Below are 27,279 nucleotides of genomic sequence, written 5' to 3' on the forward strand. Positions count from 1 at the left end.
AAAACATTTGAGATTTTTTGAAAAAATGTGATTTCTCATACATAATTAGAATTTTCTTTTTAAAGTCATACACATTGAACAAGCGACAGTAGATTTAAAATGGCCTTCTTCTTATCATTATTATCACAATAAAAATTTTTGCCGTCTTAAAAGACCTCCTGGATTTAAACATCACTCAATTATTTCTTTTAAATCTCTATTTAGTTCCTATTTGCTAGAAGAAAAAAAATAATTTGGTATTTACAGAAAGATCTGATTAAAAAGGTATTAATTTTGAATTTTCATTAAAAGCTGCCATTTTGAACGGCATTCTAAAGTAACATAGCAACATGCAAATAATTACGCCAGATATTACGTCAAATTAATCACAAGTATAAAACGACAAAAAACCGTTAGGATTTCTGTTGAGATCTTTTCAACTTGAAAACACGACGCTAGTTTGCATCGCTGATACTTGTACAAATCTCACAATTCGAAACGCTAAAAAAATCGGTTGTCGATAAAGCTGCTTTGATCAAAATATCAAGGGACTTGGCAATCATTCGAATTTAGTCGAAACTAAGCCATTCATCAAATTATTACATCGAAACTGCAGTCAAGAAACAATGGTAAGCCCATTTGTCGAATAATGCACTCTACGCTTTCAGAAGAAAATTTTAAAAGGGTCCTATATTTCTTACCAAATCAAGCTTAATCAATCAAACAACATTTTTACAGTATTCATGTACCCAGCCTTTAGAAATAAATTTAGATAGAAACGATGATTTTGAAAAAACGACGGATAAAGGATAAAGGCAAGGGTTATTTGTTTCCAATTTTTGTTGAATGAAAACATTCAAGCAATTAATATAACGGATGTGTTATTGAAGGAAAACAAATTGGAAACAAATGGAACACGGCTTGAACCCAAATTGATGAAATCATTTTCTTATTCTTGCAGCAAGAGCTATAATTCCTAGCGATTAGGCCTTAAATTGTAGCAGACGTAGACACGAACATTGTTATTGTTGCCAGGGGCAATCTCTATGGGCAACAGGAATGAGAGGCTTCAGCCTCGACTAGAATTAAATAACCACTTCAATTCATGTTGCGATAGAATTTATGTCGATCAAAACGATTACATCTTTCTTTGTTTCCTTGAAACGTTAGCAAAATTAATGACCCTGCCATTGCTATTTTGAAATTGGGCTCTAACCATTTATGAGTACGGGTCTGTCATTCTAAAACATTCATAACTTCAAATTACAAAAGTCGGGGTTCTTTCCCCTCCAAAATCACATTTAAGTCTTTCATGAAAAAATAACATGAAGCATATTTTGAGAATTGTGCAATATCACTGACGAAATATTTTCATTGCAGACTACAGTTGAGTTTTCTAGTCCTCTTGCTGAAAAGTACGAGTTTTTCTTGCAAAATATCAGTGAGTATTAATACCTCATCGTTTATTCCACTGATAACGATGTTTTTTACAAAGAAATACTAAATTTTCATCAATGTATCATTCCGAAATCATCAAATGCTAAACTCATCGTTTGTCTCAACATAGCAAGAGACGAAACAATGCAATTGAGCTTCAACTTATCTTGCTTATTGAACAACATAAAAGAAAGGCTACCTAAATCTACGAGCAAGCTCTTTTTCTCGCCTTTTTGCAGATGCATTGCTAAAACCAGTCCTGTAAATTGCCTTGAAATTTTCTCCTCTCATTTTTCTATAAAGTTATGTAGAAAGACGCTCTAGTATCGGTTTTATAATGCTTTTTGCAGATGCCCTGTTTTCGATCATTAAACACATGACGGACTTCGAGTCGCCAAGAAAGAAGATTCAGGAAAAGCTTCTCGATCCTGACTACCGAATGTTCTCCTTCACACAGGTAGTAAAACTTACCTTCACACTATCAAGAGAATTTACATCTCTTTCTCTGTGCTGAATGAAGAAATGAAGAGAAACTTATTTCCTTTTACCAAACTAAGTATCATTTTCTGAATTCTCCGTTTGCAGATAAAAACCCAAGTAAAGGCCTGTCTTTGCGCTCTTCAGGATCTTCATTTGATGGTAAGTTTAGATTCTATACCATCCTTAAATGTTAACAATCGATGTAATTCAGGAATTGCATTTTAGAAAATAATTCTTTGGCTCGTCTAACATTGATCCACAACTTATGTGGATACCTTCTAAGTTCTAACATCATTTTCTCTATACCATTTTAGGCAGATGACTCAGCTGTTTCGCCTTTTACGAAGAAATTTGCCAACTTATTTCAAAATATCCTGACGTCCTGGGACACATTCTATTACAGCATTGCTGTTGTTGACAAGGTAAAGTATCATTTTTTAGCAGAATCTTCATTCTTATATGAAATTTTCAATTCCAGGGCAGAGGCAATAGCTTTAGTACATGTTTATATGCAAAAAGCAAGCTTTGTGTAAAAGCTAATTCCAAAGATTTGTCAATTCATTTTTGTTTCTGATGCAATAAATAATTGAAAAATCGACCTTATTTTCGCAGGGTCCAGGCAAAATCGATCTGTTAAACAACATCAGAATCTTCTACATGCTAACGAAATTTGATATGAAGGAGTTCGCCAAAAACATAAAAAGGCAGAGGAAGCGGATGGAGTTAGCGCTTTCAAAGTCTCAGACCAATCTGATTGATGGTTCTTTGGAGAATACCCAGCTAACTAGAGAGAGCTTCAAACTCAAAAACTTGAAATTCGAAGAACTCTTATTCAAAGAAAACAATGCTTGCTATGACAATGACGAAGTAGATTTAGAGACTGTAGAAGGATTTCTTGATGATAGTTTCGAATACGTCCCTAAACAAGCAAGTGACCCTAAGTACTATCATCCTAAGAAACCTAGCTCTTACGTCACTTATGACGTCACATATAGCAAAGAGCAAAGTGTTAATGATAGTTTCTTGGTAAAACAAAAGGGGTCACATCGTAAAGTTGAAGATGTTTATAATATAAGATATGATGATGCTTTGAATAGCATAGATGACGCAATAGCAGAAGCCCCATTGCAGTGTACTTCTAGAATTTCACTTCATAGCTCATTTGAGGACATAGACGTTTCTATTGAATCCGTTTCTAGTCCTTCGTTGAGCAACGCAAATATTTCAAATCGAGCTCCAATTTACTCGAATAATTTATTTGAAAAGAGTTATTCAGCTGACGTAACTCCAAATCGGGGATTGAAAAGGAAACGAAACGAACTTCTGTGTGACGTAACTAACGGATTTAATTCGTTTCCATGCCCCAACAGTGTCTTGCCTACTGCAAAAAATGTCTCTCTGTTTTGCCACGAAAGCAGCATAGATTGTTATCACCAGACTTTGAAGAAAAGAGTCAAATTGAGTAGCGCAACGCACAATGCTACTCTCTACGAAAAGGCAGTTGAAAATGAGGCTATTGAGAGAAGTAGATTTAAGGGGATGAAAAATCTAGGTAGACGGTTGAAGAAAATGAAATCGCGTATTGTTAAAAACTTCAAAGACGCTAAAAGAAGTAATACTGTCTTTCCGACTGGGAATCTATTTAAAAAGTTTCGATGAGTCTGTTTTATTGAAAAACTTATCTTAGAAACAATTAGATGTACATTTACGCTAATGCACAATTGTTTAAAAAGTAGATTGTTATATAGAAGTTATATTTGCTAGGAGAAAATTGATTATTCAGACATTTGTTATCTATTTGTTGTTCATTCTCCAAGGCTTTTGCCATTACACTGAAATTATCACAGTTCTGATTAATGGGTTTTCATGTGTCATTTGACATTCACATCAAACTAGACTTGGCAAACCCTGGCGTAAAAATTCATCATAAGCAACGAGCAAATGTACAAGATGCTGAGCTTCTCATCAACCATCTACTACAGAACTACAACATTTTGAAGGAATATCATGTGACTTTGGACAAATGCAAATATAATAAGGAATAACGGACTTGTAGATCTATAATACTGTTAAACAGCACAATGATTTAATTTTAACGTTTTATAAGCAAGTAGATGCTGAAGATCTTATTCAAATTAATAAAATTTATGGTATAGAAATGATGAAGAGTTTGCACACGTAGGGAATATCTCAGGATGATAATTGTGTACTGATGCCTCTTGATAAAAGCAAAGATCTTCGACAAATGTCTCTAATGCTTGCCAAAGGCATTTTCCAAGGGTTTGATTGATTTATTAGATTTTCATTCTTTATACCTTTTAAAGTAATATTATTTTAGGTAACTGTGTTTTCATTTCGTGTCGAGAGGCATCTTGTACTACATTAAAGTAAACCCGCACATTCTATGCTGTACGACAAAGGTTTAAAATGTCAAAACTCAATGACTAAACAGCGGATCGTAGTCTGTTCCTTTAATCATGTAGAGTGAATGGCGAGTCCAAAACAATTCCTGCTGCGATCATAGCTATAAAATGAACTGACGAGTTCTTCTCGAGACTGCCTTGCTATATTGCAGCACGAAGACTATATACTAAAAAACTATTTTCACGACTCTGCTCTGTCGTGATAAGAGATTGCTCCTTGTCCTGAACACTATTATTTGCGAGGCTTCATTAAAATATATTTAATAAGCAGTGTGAAGCTACTATTGGATATTAAATTGTGTTAAGAAAAATCCATGAAAAGGATCCTCCATGTACAATGCTGAAATTCGAAAAAAAGGGACAGTCTCTTTTAGAAAAAGAAAATGCTTGAAAAAATTGGGGAACCCCTTACAAATTTCATCGGATCCTTCTCTCATGAAAAAGAATAGATCATTTTTATAGCACAATGGATTTGAATAATATTACAAAGTCGTAAAATGATCACCACAGTAACGGATCAGAAAGATGACAATCAAATTAGGTGTATTACAAGCGTGCATCCTCTCTTCTTGTCGATTCTATATTGCGAAAATAACGTTGGTCAAATTGGTCTGCGGATTTTGAATCAAATTCTTGAGATTCTTCAAACTTGCCGAAATTGGGCAATCAACAGAGTAATGGAAAAAAAGAAAAAACTGGCTTTGATTTCAGCTGAACTATAACATAACACAACAATGTAAAATAATATTTGTTAACTGTTGCTTTTAAACAAATACAAAAAACCTCAAATGATGCTATGCTGAAATGAAATGTTAATCTCCCAGATCGTAAGAGACTAACCTGATTAAAATGAAACAACTGGAAAAACAAATTTCACAATGTGGTTGGATGCTATAAAATGTGACGTGGATGAATACTGTACAATGTACATGGATTAAATTTGCAACGCGAAGATATCAAAGAATGTCTCAAATATTAATAAAAATATTTCTAGCATTTCTATACTATTTCTAAGGCAACAAAACAAGATTAACTGCAGTAATTTACAACATAATATGAACAAAACATTTTTAGCTGTAGCAAATAACAGAACAATTACAAAATATACAAAGCTATTTTTGAAATTTATTTTGCGCGAAAACAAATTTCTGCTTACATTCATTACTAGACGCAATATTATTACTTTATGCTGCTTTGAAATGCTTGTTAGGACAGCAAATCGTCAACAAATTGTGGCGGGTCTTGGGATGCAGGCTTCTCTTCGCTTGCAACAAGCACCTTCTCCCCCACAATGTCATTATCATTTTTATCCGGTACAGACGCAGAGGCGTTGCTTTCTGCGCATGTCTCGGCTTTTTGTTCCTCAGAAGCTTCTTGATCCGCTTCAATGGTGGTGTCCAGGTCCTTTGCTTCTGCCGATTCATTCATCTCTATAATCGCAAAGCTATCGCCTGGATCTTTTATGACGCTTAAAAGCTCTTCAGACTATGAATAAAATAAACAAAAAATTAACAACGTGCATTTCAACGAGAAAAACATTGGACCTTGATCAGCTAGGACCTTGATCAAGTCGAGCACCAGTACTGGAATGTTAAGTTAAATAAACAAGCAAAGCTGGCTCTTATAGCCAAAACTGGACTTAATGCTTGCTCCGCTTCACTTAAGACTTGATTTCTGCTCCTCGCAGTTGTGTTTCCATGGCGTGGCTTTGGTTCTTCAAACAATCAATATGCGATCATGTATCAAAAGTCAAGCAGTTCCTCTTACTAGATCCATGTTTTCGGCAGATAAAATAAAATAAAAAAATGACTCTAGAAGGACGCACAACGGTCAGACTTATAAAAGGAATCAATGGATCGATTGACAATTGCATTAATCCACTTACCGGACTTTGCGATCTCAGTTTTATCGAGCTGAAGAAAGGATGATCGAGCGCTTCTTGAAGGCTCATTCTTTTTGTTTTGTCTTCAGCTAAAAGGCCCATCAGCACATCACAGACAGCATCATCCTGAAATGGACAAATGATGCACAACAAATGTCAATTAGGAATGTCAATTAGGAAACAGAAAACAAAACGATATAAACATGAAACCAACGGTGCTGCTACAATAACTAACTTTTGACGGTGACAATAGTGTCCTGAGCTTGAAGATTTTCTTTGGCTTCAACGGCCAGTGTGGGCAAGTATCGTTGAAAGCCAGAGTATCAGCGACTTCTTTAAGAGCAGATCACAATCAAACAAAACAGAAACGTCCAAGTTTAAAGGAATTTCTTTGCATTTTCCTCTAAATGTTCATTATGCCTAGAGTTTAGTGCAAGACCAAGAAGAACATCACACTGAAGAGCCAAGTTCCCAAAAGTAGGCTTGATGTATGCGATCTACGTAAAATACATAACTACGAGGAGTTAAACAATACCTTTGGTATGCGTTCAAGCATTTGCAACGGTGTTCCAATGTGCGGCGTCGTAGGAAAATGAGCCTGTGAAGAGAATTTAAACTTAATCTTAGAAACCTGGACAAAACCTGGCTGGATAGAACAATCCAGATAAATCAGAGGATAAAAAACATTTTAAAATCAACAAATCAAGAGCTGTCAAAGATGAATGCAATCGTCGTTTGGGTCTGTGAAGAGACAGCAATGCAACAGGGTTGTATAAAGACAGCAACAACTTATTAACACAAACTAGGTCGATCAAAGCGACATTGGGAATATCAAAGATTTAGGTTTGCGAGCACTCTAGGGCACAGAAAAATATTACGTGCTTACCCAGAACATTAGTAACCCAAAACAGTAAGCGTCCAGTTCCATTGAAGCCGGTTCCATATTTGCATTGAAATTCGGGTAACAAGAATCTTTGGCTGACCGGTCCGCAAGTTCTTTAAATCGTTGAGACTGCGAGATACACAAATAAAGTGGTTAGGAGGCGTCCACAATTTAGGGCTGACACAGCGCGATAAAGCGTTTTAAGGACATTTCCAGACTCAGTATCAGGTAAAGCAGAAATTTTCATCACGTTTCAGAGTCATCATTCATCATTGTCTGGAAAGTTTATATCTTTGTAAAGGATAAAACATAAACAAATGTAGCAAAGTATAAAATTTATCGCGATGTAAAGAGCACTCGCCTTTGGTGTCTCATACAGAGCAATTGATCATCAAAGATTGTGGATTATAAAAAGCTATTAACAAAAAACTGTTGGCATTGTTTCTACAAATGATATTTTTTATAAAAAACGTACCTCGTCTTTTGAAAAGTTTGGCTCCTTTAAAACTGCAGTGACTATATTAGAATCCTGCATTAAAACTCGAGTTGGTGAAACTGAGCCATGGATGCATCCTTGGTCATGAATGGCAACCAATGCGGTAAGAATACTGTGGAATATCGGAACGATCTCCTAAAACAAAAAGATGAACACGTGCATAGAACTTGTTATATAGGGTCGATCCTACTTAGGCTAATTCTGGTTTGATCAACTGTCCGATGCTATGTAAACTCAGTCCTTTTCGTTTAGCGCGTGCGATCGCACGCGCACACGCCTGCACACGCGCAAGTTAAATTGCGCGTGCTTTTGACCACACGCGCAAACAGGTGTTTTTGCAGTTTTCTGTTAAAGGGCCTCTCCAGCCAAATTTTGCACTTGCATTTTATTGGCAATTTTTATAAAGAAGTTGAGCCTGCTGATCACGAATTCGTTATTTGTTTTTCGATATTTTTTTACAGTTTGTGAGATATAAGCTCTTGCATTTCGATAATTTAATTGAATTAACCGACAAAAATTTTTGTTTTGGTGACACTGTGACGCAATTTTGACGTCACAGTGTATTTCGGATAGTCTCGCCTCAAACCGAATCGAGCGACGGCGATTCGCAAATTGAACACTGCAAGTGATGGTACTTTCAGTTCTGTTCCGCCAGCTTTTAGTTTGAGCATTTCAGACACCAATTCTGAAGCCTTTAGTTGTTCATCGTTTCTGGAGAACAACTGAAGTGACAATTTCGATTAATTATACGCGAGGGAAGAGCTGGAACAGGAACTGGAGCTGGATGCAGTTATCAACGCGTGACCATGACTCCTTCACGCTTCGGTGGAAGATATACGAAATTCATGGCGAACGAGAGCCGCACATTGTGACGTCAGAATGTCACCAAACTGATTCGGCTTTTGTCGTTTTTTTTCTCGGAAAGGTGCAACTTTAAAGCCTTACAACTTCTAAACTAATTGGAATTTTTCAAAAACAATGACTTTGTCATAATACACGCACCAGATGCTAACTTTTAAGTCATTAAAAAATTTTTTTTTTTTGCTGGAGAGGCCCTTTAACATCAATTTCCCATGGTCTCATGATTGCTTATCCTTTCCCTTGTTACTTGATTCGCACTTTTGACCACAATATGATTTTTCCAATTTTCGGAAGTGATGTTTGGCTTTTGACTGAGTGCTCCATTCAACTTAGCGTCTCGTCTTTCAGCTAAGTCGCCATTAGCATGTTAAGTGTAATAACTGATTTCCTGTCAAAACGTAATTAGGCCCTGAAAGCAAGTAGCTGTTGGAAACAATTTTTACTTGCTCTTGTAACTTTGGAGAGTTACGACGACTTTTAAAAGATGGCTGCTAAGGGCAACAAAATCTGTTATGTATTGATTAATTGAGTTTTGCTCTTGCGCGTATTCGAGTGGCTTTTTCCTTTTACCAATTTTATCAGGTTTGTACTTCAAATTTTCTTACAAGTGCGATCGCACGCGCAAATTTGTTTACATGTGCGATTTGCCACACACGCGTAATTTTGCTCACGAAAAGGACTGTAAACTGTCCACAAATTATCACAATTGGCAGTAAAGATTGATGCCTCGATTTAGCAATGATTTAGGGATATCAAGATTTATTTAAAGCACCATGTAAAATGCAAATTTTTGAGGTAACAGTACATATATATATATCAAGTTACAGATTTTGCTCTCTAGCCTTCGCAGACATTGAAAAATAACGAAAAATGAATCAATGAGGAATTTTTTCTTTGACTTTTAATCTGAGTTTTACTTAATTGCAAAGTTTATCAAAATAGTAGATCAAATCATCGCCAGAATAAGTTCACATCCTCACACCAAAATTTCTGACGCAAAAAGAGTAGAATGAAGTTGATGAAACTAGTATAGAAAATTCATTGCTACCTCTGGTCCTGGTTTTTGAGCTACAAAATCATTCAAATTTCCATAACCAAAGTAAGGTGTTTGCAAGTAAGCCTTTCGACCTGCCTGAAAACAAATAAAAATTGCAGCAAAACCCGTGTTTAGCGAAAACGAATTTTAAGAAGTTCAAATCAGGAAAAATTGAAAAAGTGACAGAACTGGAGCGAGTCAAGCAGAATTAACAGTTTGCAAAATCTGAAAATATGAAACATGTAATGATGATATTGTGACGATTATATGAATAACTTCGCTTTTTAAAATATTCAAGACCGTGTTTTTCAAAGCAAAAAAAGTCAGAAAAGAAATAACGAGTTTAGGGGATGCACTGGTTTGGAGCAACTGAACCACTGGCCAGAGAACAGAAAAAATTGACACATTTGTAAGAATCAAGCATATAAGAAACACAAGGCTCCAATGTGCTTATAAATTAAGAAATTGCAAAGTAAGTGTCAGGCTGTTTTCACTTGAGAAATTCTGTTGGAAAACAAAGCAACATTATCGTTCCCACTATAGCTCACGTACGGTTTTACAAGTCATTGTACTTTCAAGCCATTGTACTTTCGAAAAATGTTTTCAAAAGATCAGACGACTTTTAAGCAAAAAGTTTTTAGATGAAAAATAGTTGATATGGCTGAATAATAACTAATAAAAACGTGCATGTGATTCCAGACCAGCTCAGCACGAAACATTTCGCATATAATCATCGCACTTCCATTGTAAGCTGATGGACTTCGTAAAAACATATTGTCATATATCAAATATCAGGACCCAAATGTTAAAATTCTTTATAACATATCCAAACGATCTAAATAAAAACCTTGTCTCACCTTATCGAAAAACAAAGCATCAAGTTGAACCGAATGCGCATGCTCTACCTTTCCATATGCAAACATTCTAGACTTGATTACATCTTTTGTTAACTCCGAATTCAAACAGTATTCCTGACAAAAAACAATCAGAGCATAAAATTTAAAAGGTATGTACTCTTTTTATAATCAATAACTGAGACTCTAGGACCCAAATATTTACAAAACAAGCTTGTCTCTTTCTTAAAATTCCTTTAAACCTGGCAAGGCACTTACACAAGACACTTGTTGCGAATCAATGACTCTAAATTTGTCTTTGATTATTGCCGTAATATAATTCTTTTAAAGAACTAGAAAACTTCTTCCGCTTACAGCCATAGCTAATAAAATCTACATTAGAAAAAGGCGAAGAACTCATCGTTCCCAAAACTCAATAAAATTCTAAAAATCCAGTCTAAAGGCGTGGTTTAGGCGTGGCAACAAGAACACACGATTAGTCTTACAGCTGTATTTGAGAGCACTTAGCAAGGTTCATAGTCACACTTAGAAAGGTTCATGATCAAATTCTGTAGCACCGTTATTACGAAGGAACGACAAGAAACAGCAATGTGTGTGAAAATGACAAACCTTTAATACGCAATCCTTCTGGTTGAATTTGGTTTTGAATACGACCGGCTGTGCTGATGCGGACGAAATCAGCGGCAGAGAATGATGATCATAATGCTCAAGTTCGCGTGTTTGTAGAAGGCCGTTGCTTTCCTGCCAAAATAAACGAGTCCGTTTGAAAGATTGGCATTGCACCACAAAAAATGATTCACAGAGTAGCAGAATGGTTTTTGCGACCCGGCTTCAGTATCAGGTAAAGCAAAGTTTTCGTCACAACAGTCAGCAACCCTAACATTTCATCATTGACCGGGGATTCAAGAACTCTCGACCAATCGCTCTCAATACAAACTAAAGAACAAAAAATGCGTTCACATACCATAAACGAGGTGATGCCAAGTTCTGGATGTCGAACTTTAAGCTCTGGGAAATGTCGCTCTGTAACTTGGCTCAAATCATGCTGTGAAATAAAAAAGACACTACACTATGATAAAAACAAGCATATGACTAATTTCAGATGCTTCGAAAGTTTTTCGATTAACTTCAAGATGTTTGACAATTTAATAACAGAAGCACCATAGAAAAATCTAGAATCTAAAGAAAAGGACTTTGTACAACAGTGCTTGCAAATGTTAATATATATATATATATATATAACTAAACATTCTCATTTTTAAGAGATCAATTGAACGAAGCTAGAAAATCGACTGCTCTTTCATAAAAATTAGCGTTAGCCAGCCATTTTGAACAATTACAATTGGACATTGATTAAAAAGACCCACCAATAATCTCTTCTCCTCGACAAACATGCTGTGAATCTGATTTCTGAGTAATTCAATTTCATCCTCTATCTACAATAACAGTCAAAACATAATGATTGTCAAAATAGGAAAACTGAAAATTAGAAACAATGATGATAATGGAAAGCTGGCATCTAGCTAAATATGCCAATATTTGAAAGAGGATCCTTATTGTTTGGCACTGAAAAAGTTTCACCTTATATTATTATGTATATCATCATCATTATTGGTATGAAAGGCTCCGGTCGTCACAACACCTCAAGAGGTAACCAATGAAAAGATGCTCTGACTACAATAGTATCTGTTACATACCAACATGCATCAATTAAGCATATATATACTAAGTCGTTAAGTTCCCTTGGTCGATCAATACAATCTAGACTTAGAAAAAACAAGTATAAAATGGCGGCAACAGAATACACTTACTTTTGCGAGCTGATCACTCTCATCTGAATCCTAGAAAAGAAGTTTCGATGAGCCAAACAATTCACACGCAAATACCGAGAACAAAGCAACGTATAGAAAGCATGGATCCCATTTGAGTTAACCACCCCACTTAAGTTGGCTAGCCCATTTCATGTAAACAGGCGCTTAGGGGTCGATCTCCTTCATAGCAGCCGTTCACCGTTGCTTGAAACAGAAAACAAGAGATAAAAAGTAAGGGAACCTCTTCGCAATCTCTGCGGTCTGCTTGCTTGTGTCGGAACTTTGATTTTAAGCTTTTCAGGGAAGCCTTTGTCTCTTTGAGTTTAGAAATATCTGGTTTGGTTGCTATCCACTTTTCAATCTCAATCTACAATGGCAATGCAAAGAAAAATTATCAGGAGATGAAAGGAATGAGGAGAGAACAAAATGAGAGACAACTACTTGGGAAGAAGGTGGAGAACGCGGCCGAAGAAGAATTTTAGTCTTGGTTAAAGAGAGCAAATTGAGGACTCACCTTTTTACCTTCATAACTGTCAATAAGTTTGCAACTAAAACGAAAAAGAAACACATATAAAGCGAAGGAGAAGATATCGTTGCCAAAAATGAGCATTGACTGATGAATTTTAACACTGAAATGGAAAACTAGGTAGAAGATTACTTTACTACACACAAGAATCTAAAAGATACATAGAAGAAACAAGAAAAGTGAGAAAAGGAGACAGAATGAGGGGAGGACAAAGCAGTGCAATGGCCCTAGAAATCAACCAGAGAGCTGTAGCCTGAGAAACTTACCTTAGCGTTTCAATATCTTCAAGTTCTTCATTTATAGAATGAATCAACGATGAGACCAAATTTGAAATCATGCTTTTTCCCTCTGTGTCAATGTTCAATTCCTGGGAAAAATCAAGATTCCAATGTAAAATCGCTTCAGAATTCTTCTTACAAAAATTAACAAATAGAAACATTATCTAGTAACATTAATTTATTACATTTTTTGAAAACTCATTCAATATTTAGGAATTTGGGTGCACTGTAAAACCACCACTCTATTGTGATATTACACAATCATTTACATTTTTCACTGGGCCATTATTAAAAAGAGTAAGTTGAAGCATAAGAACAGTAAAACTGTGATCAGCTAACTAAATGAGGAAAATGACCGAAGATGGTGCTGTTATAGAGAAATAAGGCAAATTGTATTATTTTGTATTGTACGATTCTTTTGATTCTAGTTGTTATCATAGTTAATAAACGCTTATTCAGACTGACAGGAACCATTCTCATAGGTTTGATACGGTATTTACTGCAAATAGAAAATGTGCATATGTTTTCATAGAACCAAATTTAATCAATCTATTGGATTTTGCTGATTTGGTTACATCTGGAAGTGAGTTCCAGACTTTTGGCCTTTTTAATTAGTTTGCTTTGATACCACGATTGAATGAATGCACAGGATGCACGACTGAAAGGGAGGGGGTGGCTTGATCATTCAAAGATTTTCCAGTGATTGGTCTTTTCAAACGTTCTAGTTTATTATTACCTGTAACTTGGAGCTCTCTGCTGCCACCGCTTGCGAATACTCTTGCAACAGTTCGTCAACATCCCCCTGCTCTGCAGCCTCATTTCCAATGTCGACCAAAATCGGTTGAGCTTTTATGCTCAGTTTCTGGGATAAAAGAAAACGGAGGGATGAAAAATAGCAATGGAAAGATACGAAAATATAAATGACTTCAAAGACATGAAAAACATGAAATATAAGTGGGAGCTAGATTAAAAGATATTTAAATAAATAAAATATGAAAGATATAAAAATATTTCATGATTTTGTTAAGGGATCTTTTAATCTTAATTACTGCTATCTTTGAGGGAAAAATTTTTGTTTGAAATTGTTGCTTTATGAACAGGATTAGAATGTCATAACACTCAACCACAGACAAAAAGCAAGCAGGCCAATTACCATTTTTACAATCTCCAGGGTATTTGCCAGGGCCAGGCAGCAATGGTCCGCATTCCGTTGAATCTCCCTAACGTCATCAATTTTGTCAGCCTTGGAATAAAGGGAACAACCATAAGAGAGAAGAACGCAAGAAAGAAAACGAAAGAAAACGAAAGAAAACGAAAGAAAACGAAAGAAAATGAAAACAGTCGTTGATTATAAATTTACCAACAGCTATAAATTTTATGCATTTCCTGGATAAAGATCACGTTACAGTGCATTCTCGCTTGACAATGGTGAGGACATCAAGTCAGATAACAATTCTATACAGAAATAGTACAAACATGACAATGTAGAAGGTGTTTACTACACTTACACGCACCACAGCATGCAAATGCGAAAAGCCCTTCGTTCATATGCCCTTTCGCATTCCATTACAAAACAACCGATTGGTTCTGCAACATTATGCAAAAGGGAACTACGCAACAACAGCACCTAAAGCATGATTTCCATTGGAATCACGTGACAAAAAAGCAGAGAAAGTGGCTGTATGTACTCACTTTCCATTTTTCGTAGGCTTGCATTGCATCCGTCACACTTTGAGCTTGTCCTGGAATTTAAAGTACTTTAACATTATTTAAGTATCCAGAAGTGGAGAGAACATATCATGTCACAAAACAACAACCTGGCTAACGAAGAATATCATGTACGAAAATTTGAAGTGGAAAGCAAGTCAGTTCGAAGAGAGGCCTAACCAACAAACCTTACTATCACTAAGCTTAATCATCTTTGCTTTCAATTCCACCAGAACCTATTCTGGAAATTCCGTTTATCCGTACAGTGAATAGCATTCATACTGCAAGATTTTTCATAATATAGAAAACAGCCTTGTTAATGAAAAAAACATTGGATTTAGCAAAGTCATAGAATCCTTTTAGTCAAAACCAGACGTGATTTGCAGCTTGATAAATTTTTCGGCCTGCAGATTTTTTAAGTTAAAACCTTATGAAAAGATGTTTTATTGTCACTAAGTAGGGACTTGGTTTGATTCTACCAAATGAATTTGACGTCTGCCTTACTTGGCTCTTATGTAAGGTAGGGGTGCCGTGTTTTAAAAAATTACTTCCAAACGAACTTTGTTATATCCTATCCAGAACGCAGAAGTTGCATAAAAGGAAATGTTTTCACTAACCTTCATTAGACAAAAACGATGTGAAATCTCGTTCAATGTCATCCAAAAGATACTTTGGGGTAAAAGAAAGAAAAGGTTAAATACTGTCTTCTCATATCAGTAAGAAGCTTCTGTAAATGAAAATGTAAGCAAAACATAAGTTTCCTTGCAGAATCAGGTCTTAAAGAACAGCCAGTTGCTAAGAGCAGGCGAGTTGCTAAGATAGTATCCTATACAGAGGCACGTTAGACAGCTGGACACCAAATACATTTTATGTAAAGGTAAATTCCAAAGGTTGCTTTTTGAGGCACAATTTCCAGCAAATCGTATGAAATGAGAGGGAAACGAGAGTTACATAATCAACACTTTTGTGGCTCAGCAAATGTTTTGTTATCAGCAACAACAACTCAGAGAGATTCCCATTTGTTGTCATCACAGCCACACATTGATCATCAGGATTTTCTCGTGTTTAAAGAAATCTCCCCACATTAAGCAATATAAAGACACATGTAAAAAATTCAAAACGTATAACCACAAATACCGCTAGATCTCCACGTCTTTCGTCAAAGTCCAAGCTCCTCGTTTCTGTCAGAAACGCATCAATTTCGTGTAAATATTTCTCTCTTTTCTGATCTCTTTCTTGGACGAGGCTGTCCAGTCCATCCTTTGTAACAAACAAAGATAAACCTTTGAAAATAGAGCTTCAAACTGGATAAATTAAAACTGTTTGGAATTGCAACAATTTTATCGAAAAATAAAACTTCCAGTCAACCTCGTATTCAGTTTTGCAAAATCAATTTACGTAAAAATAAAATATCAGTAATTAATTCTAACAAATATACTTTAGCAGCATGGAAGCTTACCCTAGATCAATCTCTTTCAATCCTTTGTTACAATGAAACGCTAATTAATTCACTAAATTATCAATCAATAACAGCTTGTTTCTGTACAAATAAAATAGTTGTTTCAGAGAGCGTTCATCTGTCCCATTCTATGATTCAAGCCAATAAAAAGGTCACAGTTTAACAAGCTCTGAGCCTTTAAAAACATACATGGACTCGTTCTTACCGCACCAGTGCAGCTTTTAAGACACGTTTGGCTTGATGATAGGTCTTCCTCAGCACTAAGAAGCTATAAGAGATAAACAATGAACAATGAATCCTATGAAATGATTAATAAAAAATCGAAATAAGCAATCATATTTATATCTCGCACGAGAAGATGTAACGATCTATTTTATCAAAAACGAACCTTTTCGTAAGAAGAAATCTTGCTTAGTTTTATGGATTTGACGTCTTCAGTTAACAACTGAACAGCTTTCTTCAATGTAGGGTGCAAGGTCCCTTCCAAATGCAAATCATCCCGCAGGCTCTTCAAATCATTCACTTTCTGAATCATTTTCAAAAACTGCTCATTTACGACTGCGTTTGACATTGATCTCAGCTTTGAGTCAGCCAACGCCACTGACTGTTCCAACAGGCTGTTCTTCTGTTTCAGTGACCTGATATCCCCTTGCAGCTTTTCTTCGGCAGCCTTGCTCTTTTTGAGTTGCGCAGTCAAATCCTTGGAGAACAATTGAGTTCCTGTTAGTTATCTCAATCAGAAGGGTGAAATACAGGAAGGAAATTGGCTTTAAACATTTACATGGAGCCCGGGGTCTCAGCAAAATTAATTTGCGTGTGAATGTTTGGAAAACTAATCAAAACATCAGTTTATGTGGTCGTATCAGAAAAATTCAGAGAGATTCCCACAGCTGAAATATGTCATCAGTTCCAACATAAAATCGTTTAAGCGTGTTGCAAAACTACGATATATAAAATGGAGATATGCTACTTCTTAAAACAAACTTCGAGTTGACTTTCAGTATAATATGAAAATGATTTCTTGAAAAATTTAACAAAAAAATCGCTAAATCGATTATTACGAGGCAGAGAGCAAAGAAACGCAAATTTTAACAAAGACATTTGAAAATTCTCAACGAAGACATACTGCTAGTTGATTCTTAAGTTCATCGCTTTGTTTATCGTGGATACCATTGGGAATCGGGTTGGTGATCCTTGGGGATCTGAAGACAAAGGGTCATTGTTGATGACTTCTAAGCTTAAAGGTTCTGGGAAGAGCCATTGCAAAATCTCAGGTGAAAAAGAACGATTCAGAAAGCAGTGTAAGATTCTCATCAGAGAAAATCAGAGAGATTCCCACAGCTGGTATCTTCATCATTATCGTTTATTTACTTGTGTCAAATTTAAACAAAAAACTTGACTCTGTATTTTAAAATGAATATCATTTGGTATAGTAGAATAATTCAATTAACTACATTTCTTTTTATCTGTTTCCTCATTAAAACATTGAAATTTAACAGCATCAGGTACGAGAAAACTTCAAAATATTAGAGGACGAAATATCATTACTGAGGCATATACATAAATCTTCGACTCTTTCAAGAGATAGAAAATGCAGTCTAGGTTAAAGAACCAATTCAAACACACACAAAATTTACCTCAAAGGCTGCAGGACCTTCTCTTTTGGCGGCTTCTAAAAAAATCAAACTTGCAGAATAAAAAGCTGAAATAGTCCACACTCTTGAGACAAAGCTAACAAGAACATGATCATTAGGTGGCTCAGCAAATGTCTTGTTATCAGCAACAAAAACTCAGAGAGATTCCCATTTGTTGTCATCACAGCCACAATCTATGTTCTATATCCAAATAACTAAGTCCACCACAGTTAAGATATGCCCTCGCCAAGTATGAATGCCTTATAGAGTTAACAAAAAATAGCCTTTGGAAAAGTCTATCCAATAACAAACATTCGATTCAAAAATCAAATGAGGATGAAAGGTAAAACTTTGGGCATACAAACATGAATACAAAGGTATAATGTCATTATAATATGCAAAATGATTTCGAGTTGTAAGTGGCCTACAGTGAAATTTTGGGATGCTATGCAATGAATACCTTTTCAAAAGCAACAGCATGGCCACTAATGATTAGATTCTCAATGATGTCTTCATTTGTGGCAACAAGCGTTGCCTTTGTAACCTCATTGCTACCTAGGGTTTGCAGAGAAAACAAGGCTCAGATTGGGAAAAAGCAAACTGGAAAAAAGGAATGAAATTGATCACAAATATATATATCACTTACAAGGTTTAAAAATCAAAAGCAACTTCAAGGTTATGTTGAGGGAAAGAATGTAGCAAAATTTGAGCAAGTAGCAGATGTTTTCATTGATATATTCAAAGTTTCCTTTGCCAAAAAAAAATTGTTTGCACTCTATGTGAATAAAATTAAAAATTTATAGCATAAGAGCAAACAACATTTCACATGTACCAACAATTTTTCTCTCTCAAAAATGCATGCTAGGAACCAAATTCTCTTTAAAATTTATAATTTACAACGGGTTTATAATTTTAAAATGTCACCAAGGGACTTTTGTGAACCAAACCACAACACCAATAGAGCCTAAAGTAAGGATAATATCTTTCTGATTGGGCACCCTAGCCAGCCAGGACAGAGAAGAGTTTCCTGGGTCAGAGTACCTAAAAATCACTTAATTATAATGGTTTGATAAAAGATTCATGTCTTGGACTAACCTGACTCAATCAAGAGGTTCACCATCTTGTCAAAGACATAATCTCGCATATGATCCAAGCCCTATCAAGATAATCATATACATTGTGGTTAGTTACAAATCATCCACCATGTTTTTAAATTGCTGACATAAAAGACATTGAACAAAATCAGATCATATTTAAATTCTCCTAAATAAACATCAGACTTACTTTCTTGAATTCCTCTGAATTTTCATCTTCATTGATTGGTTTTATCCTCAAGTTGTACTCTTCTGCGCAGGGCGGCATGTGTGCAAGGGATGACGTCAGCTCCACTAAACTTGCCTCATCGACAACCTCACAGTTGCCATAATCAATGTAACTGATTTTTACCTAAAGAAAATGTTGGATGAACAGGAAATTAAAATGTTGTTGAGCAGAGATATCCAAGCTATAGCTGAATTAACGTTGTAAATATGAACCTAAATCTTCCAAATACGTTGGATAGCACTATTTGCCACCATACCACAAAATGCTACCAGCAACAAAAATTGAGTTGTTAGAGAATAATATATTTCATATATCACAGCAATTGTATACCAAATGCGCCGTTACAGAAATGACAAAGAGATATAAATGAACACCTTGAGTATTGATTCTTAAAATTGAAAAAATAGATTTAAAAACTGCAATGTGACTCAAAAATGAATTGATGTAGAAGTTTTAGCATTTATCTATTTAAAATACTTTTCAATAAATACCTTAGAATCAGTGAGTCTTTCATGAACTTTGCATCGATACCATTGATCATCAACAGAAAACTTGCAGCCAAAAATCTTGAAATCAAAAACAAAGGGAAATTTAATTGAATACTACACTATATAACTAGCCTGAGAAGTCATGGAAGTTTCTCCATCTCAAAATCAGAGAAGCATTTATACCATAACTCACATATAAACTACTGGACACCCCATTTTTGAGACTTGAATAAATATGACTTATATCAAGATAAAGGACATCTTGACTATATCACTGAACAGAAATGAGCATTGGCCAGCAGAGCAGTGTGGCCAAATGAAAGCCAGGTGGTGTGTTTTAAAACATCTTGAAAGTTGACAAATGAATTGCCTTTTGATTCCCAATTATTTTTCCATTTCACATATATAATTAAGTATATCAGAAGCAAAAAAATAAATCAATTTTTAAAAGCAATAGCAAAACTCACTTTCAAGTAAACCTAAATTGCACCCAGGAAAGATGAAACTCACACATAGGCCTTGGGAAGCAGAATGAAAGGAAAAGGATACAACAATAATGAGAAGAGATCTAAGGATGTAAGAGTGATTAGCCCCAACAAACAGTTCAAAGATTCACCTTAGAATATGGAGGCTGACCAGTGACTTTGTGTGCCATCCTGCATTCACTTTGAAGTTCTTCCGATAACCTGTTTATTCTCCTGGCATTTTCTTCTGATACTGGCTGAGATAAAAAATTAACATTTATAGATGTCAAGTACTCGCTCTTATTGAGGTAAGCTCTGAAACTTAAATATTCAAAATAAATTATTAAAATTTCAGTACATCTTTAGAAAAAGCTAGGCAAAAGAAAATACATTCAGCTTAGATTGACACAATAAGACAAAAATTAGAAAAGATCTTTACCTGTGCCCAGATCTTTGACAGATGATCAACATGAACAATGATAACTTTTTCCTGTAAAAATCAGCATCAATGCCTCAATATTGCTGCATTTGCAATTATAAACTGAAATGTTAATAGAAAATAAAAACAGAATTATCTTTAAAATGTATTTAAATTTAATCTTGTGTAAAATTTCAGCAAGGAAAGTAGTGCTTTAATGGATCAGCCTTTTTTGTTCCTATTGAAAAACTTTCAAAATCATTTTGCAAGCAAAGTGGTTATCTCATTTCAATGCTATGGATTCTGTCTATGTTAAAACATATGAACCTGAAGATTGTGTATATAGTATATTTCCTTTCTTGAAATATTTTCCTTAGGAGGCTGATAGGTATCCTATTCCTTAATTAAACTTAATTTTGATGTAAGTTTTGAACAAAGCTTACCTCAGTTAGTTTCTTAAAACCAGATGAAGCCAGGCTTGGGTTACTTTGTTTGCCTAAAGGAAATTATAATATATATATATATATATATATATATATATATATATATATATATATATATATATATATATATATAAAATTCAATTTGTTTCAAAATCACTGTGTTGACAATGGATAGGAAAATTAACTGCTACAGAAATATCACATCACATTACCTAATTAACAAAATACCATGAGACAGTTATTGACTGGTAGTATGTGGAACAAATCAAAATTTATATTGATAAAGATACAAACTCACTTGCAGAATCAGCACTCTCATCCCAAACACTATTGTTGTATGAAACTTCATTTGGACTGCCAAATCCATTCTTTGGGAAGGACTCATTATTGACAAATCCAGTTCCTCCAAAGCCCTTAAAACCTGTGCTAATTCCCTTTGTTACACCTGGTGATTTGAACCCACCCAAACTACTACTGCTACCACCACTCTCAGAGCCACTAGAAAAACAGAGAGAAATAATTTAATTGATAAATGAGGAAACTTGCATTTGAAACTATAAAATTCTATTTTGAATTTTTTGAAAACAGTTTGTAATTTACTATTAACCTGAAAAGAAAAATGTTTAATAAAGTGATCTACAAAATTTGCAGAAAACAAAAACCAGTTCACTGCATCAAACTACAATGTATTTGTTCTCATTCTTGTAGTTCATATAATAGTTCTCCTTGAACCTTTCTGACCTGCCATCAAATTGACCAGATTCCATTAAAGTGCAAATTTCATTGAACAAGAAGCAAGTGACAATTAGGGGCATCATACCATTTCACACACAAAATAGACTGAAAAATGCCAGCCAAGCTGGATAAACAAAATCATTTTTGTGTAGCATATTTTTAAAAGCCTGACCCTTACCTGGTTGATCCTTCCTTTTTACGATAGTTAACCTACAAAAAAATTAAATTCATTTAATGTTATTTCAGTTTCAATAAAAATGGATGTTTGAACACAGAGAATGAATCTTCAAACAGACCTAGCCCCTGAGCAACAACAGTTTTCGCAATTAATCAATGAAGGTTACAAGTAATCAATGTTATATAAGGGTAGACATTTGGTCAAATATGGGGGGGCCATTGTTTTCTCCATGTCACATTCCCCCATTGTTTTAGAACAAAAGACCATTAACCTCCAAGGTATTTGGGGTTGACTGCTCCCTTGCCCCCAGGTGTCCACCACTGGTTACATACATAAGACCTTTTTATAACATAGAATTTAACATTAAGCTGGAGGGGGGTTGGGGTTGGTTGAAAAATCTCAACATGGTCTGTCCAAGATTGTAGATAGTTAATATCAGGAAAAACTGCCATTGAATGCTTTAAAAAAATGCTGAAGCTATTTATGGCAACACTAAGGCTTTTTTCCAAGAAGATTTGTTATTACATAAAATTAGATGGAATCCATGCTTAAAAGTAAATACAACTGAATAAAAGTGAAAGATTTTGAAATCACCAGAATTTTGCTGTCTCCAAGCTGATGATTATTCATGTAACGCACAGCACAAAGAGCATCTGATTCTGTGGCAAACTTAATGAAGCTGAAAATATAAATGGATGTGATACTTTCAAGGAAAAGCAAAACAACAGTGAAGTGATAAGTCTGCAAAACAACAGTGTTTATCAAGTCAAAAACAAAACATCTTCAGGCCTGGCCGTTTGAGGCGAGCGATAGCTCGCGCTCGCCTCCACGCTCCCCTCGCAACCTGAGGCGAGCTATGAATTGCTCTCCTAAACAGAACATGAAGGGAGAATCGCTCCCCTAAAATTTCCATTCATTTGCCCTTTTCCTATTCAGAGAACCCTGAAAACGGGTTAATTGGCTTATTTTTGTAACAGCGATTTCTCCCGTCACTGCATTTTTTGCAATTAACTTTTTGCTTGTTGGGTGGTTTTTGTTATGATATGCATAAACTTCGATCTATTTGGAAAAGGATAGTTAACCGAAAGGTACGTTTGTAGCGATTAGAACCTTTCGATCCTTAGAAAACAGGAATATTTTTGGAAGGAAAGTCGAAGAAATGGGTAGGAATTGTAGATTGGGGATATAATAAGACAGCAGGTCCCTTCCAGCAATAGAAACAAAACTATCCCTCAAAGAGAACAGGGTACTCTGTCTTGCAGATCAAAAACGACAACCAAAACATGGAATTCCACTATCCAGCAGCATTTACTGAAAAACCCAGATTGGGTGAAAAACTATAACGGCGACATGTTTCGCATTATTGGCAAAGCCTGATCATCGTTCCATCTATGTAGCAGTTTGTGAATCTATCTACTATATAAACATGGCCGACTGCTTTTGTGTAGACATAAGTGAGTTCGTTTTCACCTTAGAACTCCGTTGGTAACATTTTCAATAGGAAAGGAGCACTTATTGGAAAACCTCAACAGTCATGTTTTCGCGATTTCTGATGGCCTATTTCGATCCAAAACTGGGTATTTTAGCGTAGAGTTTTTCATCTATGTTCTGACCTTTTATTCTCTGAAGAGTGCTAGACGTATAATTAAGTTTGTTTCAAAATTTGTTTTTTAAAGCCATTTTCAAATTCTGTGCAACAAAAAGATTGTTTTGCAAGAGAATTGTTGTTTTTGTGTTGTGCCAGCTTTACATAAAACGGAGAGAGTCTGTTCTTTCAAATACTTCAAGTAAAGGGGGTGCCTAAGTCACGGTTAAAGCAAATGCAAATTGAAAGAAGTAAAACAGCACACTCCTGACTGAGGCTATTACATTAAGGCAACCAACAGATACTAAAGGGGCTTATTAAGTCATCTGTCGATTGTCTTTAAAGTACATTCTATGTGTTACTGATTTAGCTCGCCTCAGCAAATGAGGGGAGCAATTCACAGCTCACCTATGAAAATACAAACGGCCAGGCCTGCATCTTAAGCAAATAGCTGGCATGATTTTCTGGTAGCTGACATTCCTTAATCTAGACATACTGCGTGATTAAATTGAACACAATGAAGGAAAGATATTACAAAGAAACTTACGCATAGTTTAGAGTGTGATCTCCTTTTCCTGGTTTCACACTGACACCTTTGACTGTGCCAATAGCGTCAAACAGTTGTCTCAGCTTAGGCTAGAAGTCAAATTAACAAGCTAACAGTGGACATCATTCATTCTATTCCAGTTGGCATTTCATTGTCAAAATTTAATGCCAACTGTCAATGTTGCATTCAAGATAAGCTCTGAGCATGATTTAAATCAGTGGCAGACACCTTTGGGGGCAAGGGGGGGGGGGCGACCTCCCCCAATCCTTTAGAGGAAAATTATATTTTGTCATAAAACAATGGGAAATGTGATGTCATCTTATTAAAACAATAGGCTTGCCTCCCAATATGTTACCAAGTGTTCATCCTTGATTTAGATATCACAACAGGATAATTTTGCCAAAGGATCAGTTGACAAAATATTTTGAAAACAGTTTTGATATGTTCTGACCAGCAGGTAATTACATTATGAAGTAAACAATTGGTTTACACTTTGCCTTTGCAAAGGGCATACAAAAGACCGTTCAAAACATGAAAGCTGGCGAAGGAAAAGTGGCTGGATACAAACCGTACTAAAACATGATAGAAATGTAAAAGCAACAGCTCATTCACCTCAGCAAAGGCTTGCTCTTGTCAAAGGTGGTCTTGTTTTGTACAACTGAGCTTGTTCAACCAAAAATTTGGATGCAAAAAGGGATGTAAATCAAAGGGTTTTAGTTAGACTATCTTAGTTCTTTAGTATATCTCTATATATATATCTGCTGTAATTTATGACATGATTTCTTTGAACAATTTACTAAACAAAATTTTCAAGCTTCTCTACTTGTAACTTATCAAAACTGCTAATAACACTGTAAGGATGGGTGGCTGTAATAAAAAAGACTTTATTAGGGTATCAATGAAAAGGCATTCCCCGGGCTAAAAAGGCATTTAATGGCTCAAAATAAATATATGTATTTGTAGAAACTGAAATCACATCAGTTTGTGCTTGTGGTAAAATTATGTTTAAATCCATATTTATATAAATAAATTCTTTAGGATGCATGTTGAGATCAAACCACAATTAAAATTTGGGACCAGACCATTATCATTAAGGCAAGTATTTAGAAAAGCCACAAAAGATTACAGAGAATAACCATGATGCCCTGCATTGACTGCTTGTGGGACAAGACCTGGGCACAGGTCTGTACTCTCAAAAGCAGGCCTCTCAGTTTGAGGCATGTGATTGCATTTGTGTATCCTACTGAAAGACCTGGTGGGTAATATTGCTCCTAACTTTCAAAAAAATTTAAGTGAAAACTGAGAACATCAACAAACAAAATTGAGAGCATCATTTTAAATTCAGTGTGGCAAAAAATCAACATTTCAATGGAATGATATGCTTTTATGATATGTTCATGATATACTCTGCTGGTTAACAATTTCCATTGACAACCAAATTTTAATGAGATATCTACAGCAAATACTGAGTCTTTTCTACTGTTTGGTACCACCATAAATTTTGTGTACATCATAATTCTTATGAGTAACAACTAACACTCTTTGTCATATAAGGCCTAATCTACACTATTGAAATGTTTTTGATGTCTTTTTCCTGGCATTGAAGATTCTAATAAGAAGTTTGCTTTCTAACTAGTGATTCAATTGCAACAATCAATTTAAGTTTATTGATATTGTGCTTCTGTCCAAGGAAGCAGGGCATTGTCAAGCACACTGACAATTTTCCAAAGTGCAGAGCAAAAAAATGGTTCTCTCAGGCCTGGCCATCAGACTTTTTCCAGGGGAGCAGTAAGCAGCTCTCCTAGTAATTTCCAGGTGAGATATTTGTAGATGAATATGAATAGAAACAAAGGAAAAAATGATTTTAAGAAGAGCAATTTAGGAGAGCAATCTTTAGCACCCAATATGGTCACCTGCTGTGCCACAAAGGCAGGGCCAGGGAAGTCAGTGTGCCAAGGAGGGTAAATAACACCTTCCACAAGAGATTTCTTACCAAAAAGAACTTGTAGCGATGTAGTTTATAATCAGTTCTATCTAAATCTTGCATATATCCGCCAGTTATTTTGAAAAGTTGCAGTTATTGTGATTATAGCATTTTGTGCAAAGTTAGACCATTGATGTTGCCATGGAGACTTAACCTTGCTCATCTTGAGCTCCTCTCCAACATAGAGGAGAGCCTGGAGGGGAGCAAGAGCTGTGGTTCTCCTCAAACAGCTAGACCTGTTCTCTATGATGGTTTATTAACATACAGATAGAAAACTTTACTGCTAGCATGTCATATGTCTATGTTCATTATGTGCCTTAGTGTGTGAATTTATGTCTGGCTCACACCTTTCAGCCTGTCTATACAGTTTGGTCAGGCATATAAAAAGGTTCTTCCATATCCCATGTACTTTTCACACAGACCAATGTAATGTTCCTGGGCAAAATACTTTACAGTCTGGTTTGAGCCCATTCGACTATCAAGAAACACGGTACCCCCAATTCACCCCTTCCATTCTAGAGACAGACTTGAATTGGGAAACATTCATTAAAGCAAAGAAAAATTAAACAGTTCATTACATGAAAAAGCTTTGGCAGGGGGGACTTGATCAAATTTGAGAAAAAACAATTAAGAACAATTTTGATGGCACAGAATGTTTTTTATTAAAACTTTTCCTTTTTTCGCCTAATTAAAAACCATTTGGCAAAAAATCACCCAGTTTTCAAAGTATCACTAACCTCATCATAGTCTGCAGGAATTCGTGCAACATAAACATCATACGACTGCTCAGAACCAACTTTGTTGGCCATTGCTGCAATAGAAAGTTTCAGAGTTTCCTTATTTAAATTCGGAGACTAATTTTAGTTTTCGGTGGAAGGTAAATTTAAATATCAATCTGTAACTTTGAAGCAAGCCTACGCAGGGTACTGCTTGGGTGTTATAGCTTTATGTTGTATATTGCAAAAGCCATTTTTTATCTTGCATTACAAAATGATCTATGCTTCGATTGTCCCCGCAGTTCAAATTGATTCTCTATCTACGATCGTTGGCAGAAAGGGGCCTACATTTACAATGGCATCCCAAGAATTAATACATCACACCGTCTAATTGACAGTAAACTAGTACACTGTTTAGAAAATCAGTTCAGCATCTGCCAACTTACTGAAATACTAACTTAAATAAAGTAAAAAAATGAAGTTCGTACCGTTTCACACACGCTACTCCCCAGGCATCTCTGAATACCATGTGCCTGACCAAAGAGGTGGCCCACATGGTTGTTACGCATGCGTAGTTGTGCGAGGCATACAAGCTAGGCCCAGGCCTTCGTTCACCAAAGCACGTACGCGGGAAATTTGACCCGACGACGGA

At 35.6% G+C, this 27,279-nt stretch overlaps 2 protein-coding genes across 2 annotated transcripts; one reads left to right on the forward strand and one right to left on the reverse strand.

The window, feature by feature from the left end:
• The first annotated feature begins 503 nt into the window (after positions 1 to 503).
• LOC135681024 (uncharacterized) lies at positions 504 to 3,555 on the forward strand. Its single transcript, XM_089113790.1, has 6 exons — positions 504 to 608; positions 1,360 to 1,420; positions 1,767 to 1,873; positions 2,002 to 2,055; positions 2,211 to 2,318; positions 2,509 to 3,555. The coding sequence occupies exons 1-6, from the start codon at positions 606 to 608 to the stop codon at positions 3,553 to 3,555; spliced, it is 1,380 nt and encodes a 459-aa protein (XP_088969916.1). The 5' UTR covers positions 504 to 605.
• A 1,464-nt stretch (positions 3,556 to 5,019) lies between these two features.
• LOC135681016 (serine/threonine-protein kinase 31) lies at positions 5,020 to 27,183 on the reverse strand. The gene is made up of 36 exons (XM_065195270.2): positions 27,116 to 27,183; positions 26,649 to 26,722; positions 23,928 to 24,016; positions 22,390 to 22,474; positions 21,796 to 21,827; positions 21,181 to 21,380; positions 20,883 to 20,935; positions 20,461 to 20,511; positions 20,174 to 20,278; positions 19,561 to 19,635; positions 19,031 to 19,192; positions 18,842 to 18,902; positions 18,207 to 18,301; positions 17,750 to 17,784; positions 17,239 to 17,314; positions 16,501 to 16,812; positions 16,318 to 16,380; positions 15,791 to 15,913; positions 15,271 to 15,322; positions 14,639 to 14,688; positions 14,100 to 14,189; positions 13,683 to 13,808; positions 12,935 to 13,035; positions 12,657 to 12,690; positions 12,384 to 12,509; positions 12,143 to 12,172; positions 11,699 to 11,767; positions 11,296 to 11,376; positions 10,941 to 11,072; positions 10,335 to 10,448; positions 9,490 to 9,573; positions 7,560 to 7,715; positions 7,088 to 7,213; positions 6,737 to 6,799; positions 6,205 to 6,327; positions 5,020 to 5,804 (listed from the first exon to the last, which is right to left on the reverse strand). The coding sequence occupies exons 2-36, from the start codon at positions 26,718 to 26,720 to the stop codon at positions 5,526 to 5,528; spliced, it is 3,525 nt and encodes a 1,174-aa protein (XP_065051342.2). The 5' UTR covers positions 26,721 to 26,722; positions 27,116 to 27,183; the 3' UTR covers positions 5,020 to 5,525.
• Between the last annotated feature and the right edge of the window lie 96 nt (positions 27,184 to 27,279).

This window comes from Rhopilema esculentum, chromosome 18 (assembly GCF_057945365.1).
Source record: "Rhopilema esculentum isolate cy_ngs chromosome 18, ASM5794536v1, whole genome shotgun sequence".
Classification (NCBI taxonomy): Eukaryota; Metazoa; Cnidaria; class Scyphozoa; order Rhizostomeae; family Rhizostomatidae; genus Rhopilema; species Rhopilema esculentum.

What these genes read in the sequence shown, in the direction of transcription:
- LOC135681024 (XM_089113790.1), top strand. An exon ending in GAATGTTCTCCTTCACACAG is followed by an intron (nt 1,874 to 2,001) that starts GTAGTAAAACTT and finishes CTCCGTTTGCAG; the next exon opens with ATAAAAACCCAAGTAAAGGC. An exon ending in GCATTGCTGTTGTTGACAAG is followed by an intron (nt 2,319 to 2,508) that starts GTAAAGTATCAT and finishes TTATTTTCGCAG; the next exon opens with GGTCCAGGCAAAATCGATCT.
- LOC135681016 (XM_065195270.2), bottom strand. Translation starts at nt 26,720, where the DNA reads ATGGCCAACAAAGTTGGTTCTGAGCAGTCGTATGATGTTTATGTTGCA. An exon ending in AAAAAGGAAGGATCAACCAG is followed by an intron (nt 21,381 to 21,795) that starts GTAAGGGTCAGG and finishes CTGTTTTTCTAG; the next exon opens with TGGCTCTGAGAGTGGTGGTA. An exon ending in TGTCAAAGATCTGGGCACAG is followed by an intron (nt 20,279 to 20,460) that starts GTAAAGATCTTT and finishes TTTTTATCTCAG; the next exon opens with CCAGTATCAGAAGAAAATGC.